Genomic DNA, 14,501 nt, shown 5'->3' with positions numbered 1-14,501 from the left:
TCTTTGTCAGAGGTTCTGCATTAGGCATCGCAGGGGAAATATTTCTAAGACACACCCCTTGAGAGCAAAATCTGGTCCTCAAGGAGGTGACAGTCTTGTGGGGGAGATGTCATAACATACACACACAACATACACACACAGTCTCTTCCAGAACAAGCTGTCCCTGCCAAGCCTATGAGAACACAGAGGGGGAGTGGCGGGCAAGTTTCACTGAGTGGGAAGTAGTTGAACTGACCCTCAAAGAAGGTGAAACATGGAAAGTTAGAGAGAAGATAAAAACATGAGATGCATAGTTAAACACTGAGCAAAAGCAAAGTCAGAAATAACCCACGGATTCAATTGTGAACAATAAAAGGAAAAGGAATAGTTGAAAACAAAGGCTGGTTTCATACTAGTGTAGTTCTGACTGAAGAAACTAGAATGACCTTAGATATCCTAGACTAAAGAGGAGTTTGGAACAATGAGATGTAATGCTGAGGAGATGGAAGATGAAGTTAAATGAGGGCTGGAAGGCAAAAGATGCATTGGCAAGGGTTATTTTCCTTAGAAGTTGAGCACATAGGGACAACACTGACCTCTTCCATCTCAAAGGAGTCTGGTGCTTTGCCCGCAAGACAAGACAAGCTCTTAAGCTTGTTAGTCTGAATTGAGTTCTCCTTTGGAGTTCTGTCCTTGACTGACCTCTCAGACACATTGGAAGGAAGAGCATTCTTGGCCAACATGGATGAGTGAGTCTTGCTCAGAAGAGCTTGGGGAGGATGATGAGGTACCAAGTCAACACAGGTTTGGGGAGACTGATGCTCTGCGGAAGGAGACAAATGACTGTGGTCATAGCTGTTTGTCGCAGCTGGTAACTCTGTTCCACACTCTCCTGGTTTTGCAGAGGGAATGGAAAATCTGTCCCTCATGTTCAATGACTCTGATTCTTCTGGGCTACAATCCCTCCTAAGGTTTTGCTTTGAAGCTCTCCTGAAAAGTTCACCCATTCTTCTCTGATGCTCTTTAGCTCCACTCACTGAGGTTCTTTGCACACTTTTTCCTTCATCTTTCTCTTCAGTTTTGTTTTGCAGAATGTTAACATCATTCAGCAAAGATGAAAAGGCATTGGCCACATGGTCCAGAATTTCCAACTGTCGGAAACGGCCTGAACAACACAAGGAATACACAATTTTTAGACTGGGTCTTTTCAGTGAAATTGCATTAATGTAGTCAAAACTCCAGAAGTTCATTAACGTGTGATTTTCAAGACGGGAAGGACTTTAAGCTTTTGGAACTCCAGTTGTTCTCAGTACATGCCACTGGTTATTATGGAGGTATTTCCCCTGCATAATGAGATATCACTATGTTATGGGGAAAGGAAATACCTTTTATATTTTGTTGAATATGCATAACTATATAGACTTATATATACCTATAGTTGTTACATATGAATCCATAAAAACTATAGGCAAGGATGAATCTTGAATTTAATCTTGTGTATTAAACTAAACATCAAAGAGTGAGCCCAGCTCTTTCATATGAGTTGAACTCGAGTATTCTTCCACAGTTTTAGGTGGTAGATATCCTCATCATTGCCTCCATCATCTCCATCCATACTGTCACCAGGGAGTGCGGAAAGGTCATGGCGTATGGAGTCAGAAGGCATGACTCCAAATCCCAGGTCAACCATTCACTGGAAGTGTGACCACAAAGTAAATGAATTAATAGATATACGATGGTCAGCCCTTTGTCAGGAATACGGTAAATGGTCAGTTTCTTCATGTGGAGAATGAGGGTAACAATACCTGTCTTACGTATCTCACATTTGTTGTGAAAAACAAAATGCTATATAAATATCATTTGTTAAAATTATAAATGTGCAAGACTCAGGACAGGAATATAATGTCCTCAGTCTTCCAAGAGAAGATAGTCATTAATGTGAAAACCCATTCTCTGTGAAACCAGCTCTTCAGCTTGTATGTCTTTCTGGATGGTCTGGTCTCAATCTTTTAGGCAATATGCAAGTATTGACAATTAGCATACTGGGGGTACCTAATGCAGCAAGAGCTAATGTGGGGACACATTGTCACTTTGAAAAAAAGTGGTGAAAAACATTTTTGGTATCTCTAGATAATAAAACCAAAGTAATGGAAAAAGAATATTTTGTTTTTATTACACAGCCTTCTCTCAACTCCAGCGATAACATGAAGGGTTGCATAATTCAGCAACGGTAAAGGCCACATTGGTGGGTAAGGATGCTGTCCTCTATCCTGTTGTTTGCACCATCACGGCAATGCTACTGACTCTTCCATGATCCTATATTGGTATTTGTTTCCTTCACTTGAAAGGGAAAAATATTGACTATTCATCCTTCTACTCCAAAAAATGTGATGGGCTTCTCACAGAGGACTGTGATATTCTCTCAATACCTGGAGGAACTCTCACGTTCTGGATGCTTTCAGAAGCATTCTCATTACGTTTCCCCCTAAATTCAGCTTTAGTTGAGGCTAAATCTCTTTTGCCCAAAGTTATGACTCAACACAAGTCTACTTTTACGATTGTCTTAACATCCATCCTTTAGCAGATTTTTGTACTTAGACTAAGAGAAAACCTATCAATTTAATTGGTTCAGTCAATTCAGAGAACACAATAATGTGAAGCATTGGATGAGTGGGATTTTTTTTTTGCCTTTGGGTAGATTGAACAATGAACCAATTGATTCCCATCCTCTCAAGTTTGAAACTTTTGTATTGACTTTGAATAAGATATTTTTCCATTCTGTCTTTAGAACAACCAACGAATTTTATTATTTTTTGTTTTACATTTGACCCTCTCAGGTTTCTTGAATCAAAAGTGTCCTGGTAAGTATTGAGTGAGAATAGTTACTATGCACAGTGTTAGTGCTGGTTAGAGCAGTGTTAAGTGGTGGGAATAAGCAAGGGCCCATAATCACCGGATTGGGGGCCAACTCTTGCTTCCTCCATATCCGTATGTCAATTTCATCTGTAAAATGTTTACTTCACAGATCAGCTCAAATGCTCCTCAAATATTGACAAGTGTTGTTTTTCTCCCCAAATGAAGAACTGATCAAAGAACTTGCATCTCCCTGTGGCTTGAAGGAGAAGACAACAAAAAATAATAGTAATTTATTCTAAAAGGTAAAGAAATGTTACAATGCAGCACCTCCAAATTTATATACTCTTTTTAAAAATTCTCATTGTTGAGATTTTTTAGACCCATTTTATCTAGCTGAAAGCAGAGGAATCAGAAACTAAAAGAAAAAAATCTAAGATATTTGTTTGAGGGAAATACTTTATCTCATTTGACTTTCCTTTTGGTGAATTGACTTATTTAAAGGAACCTATTTCAGAAATAGAATTTTGCCATTTTCCCTAGTCCAGAATTCTGCAACCTCTATTCCACAGAAGAGATGTTCCTCAATGCTCCTCCAAGAGGGGTTCTTTATTTCAGAGGTTTTGAAAACACTGCACTGCATCCCCTCTAGGAGACTGAGAGAGCACCTCAGCATATTGAACAAATCCTGCAAGACATCTTTCCCTCAAATTATTTGAGCATAGTACACATACCCCAAGAATATCCATAGTAATGTCCTAGAGAAAAGTATTCCATTGACCACCAGTTGGGGAAAAAACAGCAGCATGCATGATAAATAAAAGGTTTAGGCATAATTAATCCAAAAATCTGGAGATAGGACAGATTAATAGCTCATGGTGGTTCTAAGTCTCACAGATGAGGAATCTAAGTTTTCCCCTAGTGACTCTTGATAAGCCTTGTCAGATCCTGGTTTCTCTGCCTCCTGGGCATGTGACTATGGTATACGTTAGTGCTGTTCACCAGTCTTGTCAGTTTTCTTCCTTCTGGACGTATGGTAGGATTGCACATTCTCACCCCTTTAGCGTTAAATGTGGCCACATGACTTCTATTGGACAACAAAATCTGAGCAGACCTGACGTGCATAAAATCTGAGCAGAAGGATTTAAGAGTCAAATGTAGTTCTCCATTTCCACCTTTTCTCTGCTATTGCAACCAGCGATGTTCCAGATGGTGGGGCCAAGTCCATGAATGAAAACAACATGGAGCAGATACACACACCTTCCCTAATGCACACACCAATCTGCAGTGGACATGTCAAGTGATCAAAACATCAACTTTGCTCTTTTAAGCCACAGTGATAGAAGGGTTGATTGCTACTGCACATATCTCCCGGACCATCCCTCCTCATATTGAGGCTCATCGGCCCGCTCAGTGCCATTGCCGAGATTCGGATGCCACGGGGTCCTCACTTACTGTACAAGTTAGGGTTCTCAATGTCCATTCGCTGCTTTTGAGCTTCAAGAAAAACATGGATATTGATTCCTCTGGCTGCTGAGCCACGACCCAGGAATCTGGCTGGGATTCGTGTGCAGATGTCCGGCTCGTCAGCACCAAACCCCAGATCCAAGAGAATCTCCACTGGATCTTTTTCCCAAAATTCCAGCCATTCAGGAACGCTGTGGTAAAAATATGAATATCTTTATCTGGTTACAGTTCACTTCACCAAAAGCCATTTTTTTCTAGTCACCTCAACCACCCAACCTTCCAGAAATTAAGTGGAAGAGGAATCTGAATAGGCAAACAGACGGGGCATTTACTAGAGCTCATATATACTTACTTAAAGGACAGTTTTAGGGATTGCTTGCCTGTATCTTACGTGCGATACTAGTGAATTTGCTTATTCTGCTTTCCATTTCACAATAGGCAAATGTTAAATTAGATATGTCAGGGAGATTGTGGGGCAGAAGCCAGAGGCAGTGCACTGACAACCACAACGAGATGGTAATTGATGGCAATACGAAACAGAAAACAAACTGTAAACAGCAGACTCAAAGCAGAATATTTTCAAAGAGTATCAGTCTGGGACATCCTTGGCTACATAAGACTGTTGAAGATATCACTAAATGCAGACTACAAGGTCTGACGTTTACAAATAATGATTTGAAGTTCCTAGGTAGGGTTAAAATATGTTCTGTATTTTTTTGGACTTGGCTGAGAAGGAAGAAGTGCTTTCATCAAATTGTTTTGTCCAGCTTTGGCAGTTAAAATGACAATCTTCAGTTACCTGGAAATTATATTTATGTATATCAACTCACTTCCCAATTACTCAACTTCTCAGTGACTTGCTATGGGCTTTTTCAGACTCATGGACTCTGTGGGAATCAGAGTTTCTGAGGAGGTTTTCCTGGGTTTGCTGGGTTCTTTTGTTGAAGTTTGTTCGCCTTTACATTGCATGCAACACTAAGGAGCTTATTTGAGATAGTTTGGATAATTTTCCTTTCATGACTCCATCATTTAAATTGGATTCATTACAATTCATTTATTTAGCCATTCACACATTCAACAATGGCCGCCTATAGTCTCACTGGCAGGCCCACTTACAGGACATCACCCAACATCATGTTCACACGCTCTAATGTGACGGAGGTATCTAGTGCTTTGCCTCTTGATTCCATCAAGGAAGAAAAGATAAACCAAGAACACTTACAGTGGACCTTAAAGGGCTCAGCTAGGATATCTTAATCATTGGAAAAAATATAAGAACTGGGGGTACAAATCACTTGATATCATAATATAGGAGGTTCAAGGGAGAAAGGAATTCTTGTAAGAAATCTGAATTGTACGTGAAATATTTCATCTATCTTATGGAACTTGTAGAAATTTTATCTTATATCAATATTTATTGAACATCTATCATGTTCTAAGTTCTCTGCTAGGCACCCAAGGCATACAAGGAACGAAGACATAGTCCTGCCTTGCAAAGGCTTACAGTCTTATGGCCAAGAATGTAATTATTGATTGATTTGTTGTTAAACGTGTTTTCAATATCATTAACTCTTTTTTATTTATATTTAATTCTGCAAGAAATACAGAAAATACCCTCATCTTGTTAAAAAATTATAATATTACACATAAGGCTCTCTCTCTCCCTGGCCATTACTCCCACCAATCTTGACCTCCTTCCTGCTAAATTTATGTGTATCCTGCCAGACATTTTTCTACATAGTTACATGCATACTGCATAGTTTTCACTTGTTTGCTTTATAAATAGTGACATACTCTATGTGTCTTTCTGCATCTTGCTTTTTTCCCTTAAAAATATGAATTACTAAATTAGTGTACATATCACTACCTATTCCTTTTATCACTGTATTGAATTCCATACAATGAGTGGGCCAATGGTTTATTTGGCCTCCCCATTGACAGATATTTAGTCTAATTTCACTGACTATTTTATATTGTGTCTTGTTCTGTTTTATGAACAGGTCCTTATTGTTGGAGCTTAGAAATCCTTTATTCATTCTCTCATCCATCCATTCAACAAGTATTTCTCAAGTGCTTATTTATAATTTCATGGAATCCATTGTTGCACAGAATGATTTCTCTGGATGAAAAGTGCCTGGAAATCACATACCTTTGTGGTATACTTGCAGCAGAATGGCAAGAGTTGAAGCTGGTCCCTCTGGATAGAGTGGGAGTTTCTGAAAACTGATGCAAAGATCTACAGTGGGGTGGGAGGGAGGGAAATACCAAGGACGAGATGAGATGTGTCGATTTAGATCGTGCCCCGGGAGGTCATTGTGAATCTTTCCCTTCCAGAGCAAACATCTGCATTTCCTCTTCATTTCTAATAATCTCATAACGGCCATGCCTTTGAAGAAGAGAGAGCACACAACAAGGAGCTGCTCCTCTTTTCAAGAGCGTTGTGTTACAGAAGGTGTGAGAATTTAAGTGTTAGGTGCCCGCTAGTGCTCATTATAAAGGTGACAGAATGTCTCACTTTTGACAGATGGCAAATCTTTGGGGAACCTTTCAGGAACACAGCTTCGCTAGGCACCAACTTTCAGGAAGAAGTTAAAATTATGCGATGAAACAGGTACAGCAAGCAGCCACTGAAGCGACTCTGCATTAATTCTCATAATGGTGAAGGATTTCATATTGCATGGTTAACAGTCTCTCAGTGCTGTCTCCAGGGCTCCTACAGCCATCCATATGCAACAGTTACAAACTCCTTTACTCCCCAAAACTGAGTGTCACTCTATCTAAATAGGCTTGCATTGCAAGTCATTTGAGAGTGCTTCTAAACAGAATGGAACCCTGTTATAATGTGGTTCAATTTTATACAGCTCAGATACATGATAGACACATCTAGCCTTGTCAAATATAACAGCCAGTTGGCACAAAATTGGAATTTATCAAAGAATGCAATATAGATACCAGTTTTCCCAAGGAGACCGAGTTATCCTATTCGGGCTGCTGAATTTGCTTTAGTCCTGTCCACATGTAGTAAGAATAGCTTGGCCCTGCCTCTTCTTTGTTCAATTGCTGCTCTGCATTAAGGCCAAGAAAGTGCATGTTTTGGCATAATAAAGACTGTTTTTATGGTGAACTTGCTGGAAGCCTTGAAGGCAGGCAGAATAGAGCCTTTCACTTACTGCCTCACCTCGGTCTGTATTAGGCCTGCCAGGATTTCTGTTTCACTCCGGGATTGTGGCTCAGACTTTGTTTTGTAAGGTTCAGCAGAGCTACCCAGAAACTGCCCTAGTTTTGAATCCGGAAGAATCCATGTGTATAACAGTTCTAATCAAGCCATGTGAGCACAAGTAAGTCACTGACCTTTCTTCTCATTTTCCTTTTCAACAAACTGAGAGAGTTGGTTGAGAGATTTCTGTGGTGCCTCATGGCTCTATGATTCTGTGAGAAGCAAAAACAGCTAATTCTTTAAGAGGGAAAAACTGTGAAAAAGTAGCCTTTTAGGTGTGAGTCGGTAGGAGTTGGAGGGGTACAATATTGAATATTTGGTTTTCAACTAGTTGGAATTATCCTGAAAAGGCAAGGGTGGCTGAAGCATGGGAAGCAGAGTTCCCAGTCTCAGAAAGGTCACAGTCTATTCCAGTGGTTCTTAAACTAGAGTATGCCTTAGAATCACCCGAAGGGCTTGCAAAAACACGGATTTCTTCTGAACCTTACCTCTGGGCTTTCTGATTCAGAGTGTGTGGGATGGGGCTTGGAAACGTACAATTCTGTTAAGTTCCCAGGTGATGCTGATGTTGCTGTTTGGGACCACTTTGAGACCTAGTCTATCCTCATCTTAAGAGACCCTCACTGCTTTCTACCTAGCATTGGGAATTGTTCAACAAATAACATGATAATTAATAACGTTGATAATGTGAAAATATGAATGTAACTCTTATGAACAGGTCTTTATGAACAGTTGAATTGTAGTAGAATGCCATTTATGCATATGTCTAAATTAAATTCCCCTCCCACATCAGCATTTGTTGATTTAATTTGCTTTCTCCTTTTTGACATTTAATGAACCTCTGTTTCTCATAAGGCTAATGAAAACATTCTAGGCACTGGGGCTAAAGCAGCGACAAGATCCCAACATTCATGGCATTCTTAAGAAACTTCCTTACTTCCATTTCCTTTTTGAAAGAGGTGGCTGTGAAACACTGGAGTGAAGTAACACTGATTCATTCTACCACCTACCTCATATAGTCTTTCACGGTCATTTGAACCATTCCTTGTTCATACAAAGAAACTGCAACAAAAAAAGGGGAGATGAGCTTAATTTCCTTTTATCTCATGGAAGATTTTCTCATTCTCAAATGAACCAATGGGGGATTTATTTCCATATTTGAGACTGTATAGGCCTGGCATACAACACAGCGCTGCAGTGAACAAGGCAGAATGTAGTCAATGGTTAAATAGTTTGACCAGCACTTGAAGAAAGCTGGTACTTGCTGAGTGAAGAGGGAAGTCAGTGGCAAATGAGATAGCCAGCAAAGGTTTCATGGAGGAAGCACAGTACTTATCTAGGATTTTCAAGAAAGGGGATAATTTGATGGATGGAAAAGAGGTGTTGCTGTGAAAGCAGAGTGTCTATAGCAAGTGTCTAAAGGACAGTAACAGGGCTAGTCTGATTAGATCATAGAGCATTTTGAAATACTCTCTCATGGTATAAAAGGATGAGGAGTAAGGATGGGGACCAACAAAAGAATACATGAAAGACCCAGCATTTATTGAGCATCTTCTATTCATGATTTTAATCCATATCATCCAATCCCTATAACAACCTTATAATTTAGGATCTATCCTTATTTTTCAGGTGGGAAAACTGAGATTCATAAAGGAATGAATCCATGATCGCACAGTCAAAAGTAGCAGATCCGGAAATTTATCATTGCCTTTATTATTGATTATAGCAATAATAGTTACTATTTATTTATCATTAAATTTGTGTAAGGCAATGTGCCGAGCATGTTACATGCAGAATCTCTTTTAATTCTCACAACAAATCCAATAAATAGGTATTATTAATCCCCACTTAACAGAGGGTCAAACTGAGGCTCAGAGAGGTTAAATAAATTTCCTATGACCAGCAGGATGCCACAGCTTATTTTATTTTGTTGCTGCTGTTTCTTTTCAAAACACCATACTGCCAACAGAATGTCTTGTAGCTTATTTGAAAACCAGAAAGAGGAGTTTATATGTATGTGTCAGGACAAGGGAAACCATGAAAGGTTTTTGAGCAAACAAATAAATGTGAGAAGGACAGTGTTGAAGGTCCATTTGCCTGCTTAGTGTGGCTGGGGACAGAATGTAAGAGCTAAATATTGGATGTCAGAGAGGCCCATTCGGGGGCCATTGTAGTATTCAGAACCTGTATCATGACATAGCATTGCGGAAGACAGCGGCAGAAGGAAATGTCCAGAATGTGGGCCAATTCCTCAGAAGGTTCACCAGTCTCCCCATTTCCTCTCCCTTGTGGCTCTCCTGGGTGCAAATGTTTGACCTAAACAAACTGGGAAGAGTGGCGACCCTACACTTCTATGAGAATGCGAAGTTTTCCACCATAAGAAAGATAATACAGGTTGGGAGAAATTTTGGAAAAACAAATCTGAATGACTGAAACATATGTAAGAAGGCTGAAAATAGTAAACGGCTCTCCAGTCTGGAGCCAGAGTTCTTGTCTGAGTAGGGGTCTATGAATAGATCTCAAGGTATCTGTGAACTTGTCTCTGAATGCCAAATTTTTGGAGTGGAGATAAGAATACCCATAGTTTTCAGCTGTTTTTTCAAAGGCTCAGTGACCCTGCCAAATGGAAAAGGAACACTAGTCTAGAAGAAAAAAGACTAGAGGTGTCTTATGGAGGGAGGTGTGAGCAAATAGTGGACTCTTTGCTAAGCCCAGAAATGCATGACTATGTTTTAAAGAGGTAGCGAGACAACAGATACAATTAATGCCCTACAAAACAAGTGGAACTTTATCATCACAAGAGTCACAAAGGGTGAAAAATATAAATATGTGATAAAGCTTTAAAAACAGAGTAGAGATATAAATGGTATTTGTGCTTTTCTCCTCATCCTGCTCCCACAGCAGACATCATTAATCAATTTCTCATGGAGCCTAGCTAGGCTCTCAAAATTGCCAGGAAAGCCACTAACAGTTGATTGAATGAGACGAAGCTCATTTGCCATCCTTTGTTTAGAATAAACTTTATGAGTGGGTTTTTGAGAAAAACAGTAAGTTGGGGGTGCATACCTAAACTTTTGAAATCGCTAACTTGAAGAAAATATATAACTGCTTTATAAAACATTCTAGGGAGCCACTGCCAAGGATGGAATATCAAGGTGAATGATCATTATTATAATACAAATCTGCCATCTCTTCAATGTCTTATGTGACATCTGGTGACAAATATTCATGGAAGTAAAAATATCTGACTCAAACCTATGGACCAAGTTAGAAATGAATTTAGAACCAAAACTCCAGTCTCTTTTTTTGTCCATTACATCAGTGGTTTTAAAACTCTGGGTTTTAGCAGAGGAATCCTTTTGCAAAGTTCTAATACTCTAAATAGATAAAAAGGAGGCTATTCTGACAGTGTTCTCCCATCCAGCTCTTCCTTCTCCCTATGAGGCACCTCCAAGATGCAGAGCTTGAAAAATATAATCTACTCAGGACCAAATCTCTCACCTAGGCAGACATTGCTAATCCACTGCAGCACTGTGACTCAACTCACTCAGTCTCGGAGTGTCTCAAACTATAAAGCCACTGCCAACTGATTGAAGTTGTCACATGAGAGAAAGCCTATTTGTCACTTTATTAATCACATTATAGATGCAAGCACAGTATAATTTCTTGACAGTCCTATGGTAATGACTTGATGCCATAATGAATCAAGTAATGTTGCCCAAAATGGAAGGTAAAATAAATATTTATTATTGTAAGCAAATTTTTTCTATTTTTCCCTGCCCCTCCTTCCTACCACCACCACCTCCATGTACTGCTCTCACAAAGGCAGGCTCCTTCCTGTGCCTGGCTGGCTCATCCAGAGAATTCTGGAGTTCTGAGCACCTCTTCTCTCCAAAATGTTCCATGGTCCTAGGACATTTGGCTGCATATTCTGCCAGTACCACCACTCTTGCCACTGCCTCAGTCTTTTCTGGTTGTCCACTATTGCTCTGGATTTCGTAGAAGGTATGAATGAAGGTGTATATTCAGGCCAGAGGTCTGGCACTGTGGCCACAGTGAATTGCTCAAACTGTCAGAGAGGAAATGATCCATTTTCAGATATTGATGAGAAGAGTTAGCCCAGCCTTGCTGAGTTTTCAAAAACCCTAGCCCTGCAGAAAATCTAGTTATCCAGAAAAATCTGTAGCCCTTCACCAAGGGCATCTTCATGAGATTCTAGTACCCACGCAGATCCAGGAGCCACATTCCATGGACCACATCCTGCAGCCCTGCCATTGATGTTCGGGAGCAATCTGGTTGCCAGGAAACCTAAGGCCACATGTTTTCTAGGGAATGTGCGAAGCGGACCGGGCTAGGTCACAGCAGGGAGTTTTCTTGTCTGACGAGACATAGAAAGCCTTACACAGTTTTAGTACCAGCTGAGGAAAGGGCTTTCTCATCTTCTACCTTACAGCGCCTCATAAGGCCTGGCCATTCCTGACAATAGGGATGGGTGCGATGTTTGAACCCCTACCTGAATCCCATCCTCACTAATGTACAGATACAGCATTTACATCCTTTGTTGGGCTCCTATACTCTTCTTGATTTTGTTTAAAATGGCTCAAATGTCTGTCTCCATCCAATACATTCAGACACATAGCCTTCTCTACTGCCAAGCTTAGATTCTGGAGAAAACCAAGCCGGGGAAAATCGATATAATTTTTTAAACTCACAGAATAAGGTTGTTTTTTAAAAGTTGTAATAAAATTATTAAAAATTAATTAGGTTCACTGCTTGATTTCCTTTTTGCAATCCTGGCTCCCTGGGTCCTTGGAGACCAAGGAGCATTCTCCTGTCACTATGTTCACTTCCTGGGATGTGGTGACCGGGGGAGCAGTGATAGGCCTTGCCAGATTTGGACCCAGGCAGTTGAGAGTCTTGCACAGGACAATGTAAAACTGTGATTCCTTGCTTGTCGGATAGTTCTTTTCGTTTTAGTTTAGTTTTTGGTTTTTTCCACTTTTCTAATTTGTAAGGTAAACTTCCTGGAGCCTGAGGACGTGCTAGTCAGGGTCAGGTCTTTGCTTCCCTTTGCCTGTTTTCAATAATGAACCTGAACCAAGAGGCACAAGCTGGTGGCCCAGTTTCCCAAGCACTGGGATTCCTAGAATTTCCTTAGACCTCAGAAAGTCCAGCAGCACCAGCCCAGGTCTCTTCAAGCGGAGAGCAACATGCTCTGCAAATCTCTGCAGTCTCTGTTCTGACTGCTTGGTCTGTTAGTGGTTCCCTGCCTGGCTCCTGGGTCTGCTACCTCTGATCACAGCAAAAATTTGACACCTAGGGAATGCCACAAGGGGACAAACCAACTGCTCCTGTTACCCTGGATTTCCTCAAGCTTCTGCAGGCACCAGGCTTGAGGCTGCCCCAGGTAGAATTGGTAGACGGCCTCTATTCACCGCATAAAACCATACTTGCTACGGCCTCTCTAATTCCTCACTCACTTCTCTAGTTGCTTGCTTTCAATATTTTCTCCAACTTTTTCCCCTTCCAAGATACCCTTATTAGGTCTTTGAAACCAGATTTTACTCTCTAAAAGCATTGAGGGATGAAAAGAGAAAAAAAATTAAGGTCCTACTATTCCTGAGTTTCAGAAGGGTTGATTTGGAGAATTAAAGCAAGAAAAAACTGTTCCTTGCTCTACTCAATACAGCCCATTGCACGGGTTAACATGCCAGTTCTGATTCCCTTTTATGTACTTGAGTCTCCAGCCACCCTCCCTACTGTTAGGTGGACTTCTGCCATCTGAAGCAGCAGACACCGCACTTAACCCTGCAAAATGTATTACTGGAGAAGATGTAGTGAGATATGCAGAAGGCACTAATTAGCACCTTTATTGGCTTAGAAAGCATTTTTTATTTTGGTTTTCCTAAGCATTTCTGACTGATTCATGGAAGACATTTGGTTCTTTGGAATATCGTCCAATAGACTAATCAAATTACATTTTCACAGGGCTCTAAAATAATAGCATTCTGTAGCTTTCTGTACATTTAACTCTTGCATGACCAAGGCAAGAGGCCGTCAGCAGGGTTTGTCTCAGTTGGGAAATTATTAACCTTTATTTTTACAAAAAAAGAGACGCTTCATTCTCCCTGACGCTCAGGCTCAAAACTTGAAAGCCAATTGTAATGCTTTGCTCTTCTGCACCCACACATCTGTTTATTTCCCAGACGCTGTTGACTCCTCTCCATCCTACTGCTGACACCCAGGCCAAGCCCTCGTCACCTCAAGCCTGAGATCACGAGAGCTTCTTCCCAAGGTGTGGACCTTCTTTCCATTGCCAGGATAAACACTGGAATCTGTCCTTTCTCTTCTCAGAAACCATTCATAACTCACTACGAATAGAGATGGCAAACGTGTAACACGCCTGCTTCAATTCCCCGATGCTGTGCAGATGGCAGCTATCACTTATTATTCATGACCCTGTATTCAGATGAACAAAGATATGGCTTCAAAATCTTACTCAACACAAATCCTGGTTACAACTACCTATCTTTTTACCGGAAGCCGAGATGACACTTCTTTGCCGTCCCTGTTCTAAGACATCAAGTACGATTCCCTCTTTCTGGGATTTTAAGGCATTTATAACCTGACCACACCCTATTTAACAAAAAAAATTTCTACCTTTGCTCTCTAGCATGAAACCATCTCTCCAGTCTTACCATTTTCTGTTTGCTTTCCTGCACAAATTTAGTTTTCCTCTTTTTCTGTGCCTTTATTCAAGCTCTATCACTTCCACCAAATGACGTTGTCTTGCTTTGCCTCTTGTTTTTCAAAATCATATCTCTCTTTGATTGACTAGCTCAAGTCTCACCTCTTCTTTAAAGATTTCCCAATCTGACTACATCATCTTCACTGTGGACCAGTTTTACTGAGATCCTTGTGCTGATTAACTTTGGGGAGATCAGATGTGTTAGATACGATTCCTACCTCAGGGACATTTACAGTT

At 40.4% G+C, this 14,501-nt stretch overlaps 1 protein-coding gene across 1 annotated transcript in view; it reads right to left on the bottom strand.

Moving 5' to 3' along the window:
* The window catches only part of ITPRID1 (ITPR interacting domain containing 1), a 114,948-nt gene that overhangs the window by 60,977 nt on the left and 39,470 nt on the right, over positions 1-14,501 (bottom strand). Inside the window, exons 5-8 of the mRNA XM_070511492.1 lie at positions 8,527-8,578; positions 6,449-6,535; positions 4,288-4,490; positions 576-1,144 (exon numbers count right to left, since the gene is read on the bottom strand). Of these exons, the coding sequence (XP_070367593.1) occupies positions 576-1,144; positions 4,288-4,490; positions 6,449-6,535; positions 8,527-8,578 (911 nt within the window). The remainder of the gene's footprint in view (positions 1-575; positions 1,145-4,287; positions 4,491-6,448; positions 6,536-8,526; positions 8,579-14,501) is intronic.

The sequence above is a fragment of the Equus asinus genome, chromosome 1 (genome assembly GCF_041296235.1).
Source record: "Equus asinus isolate D_3611 breed Donkey chromosome 1, EquAss-T2T_v2, whole genome shotgun sequence".
In the NCBI taxonomy this organism is placed as follows: Eukaryota; Metazoa; Chordata; class Mammalia; order Perissodactyla; family Equidae; genus Equus; species Equus asinus.
This window is presented reverse-complemented; position numbering and strand designations above follow the sequence as displayed.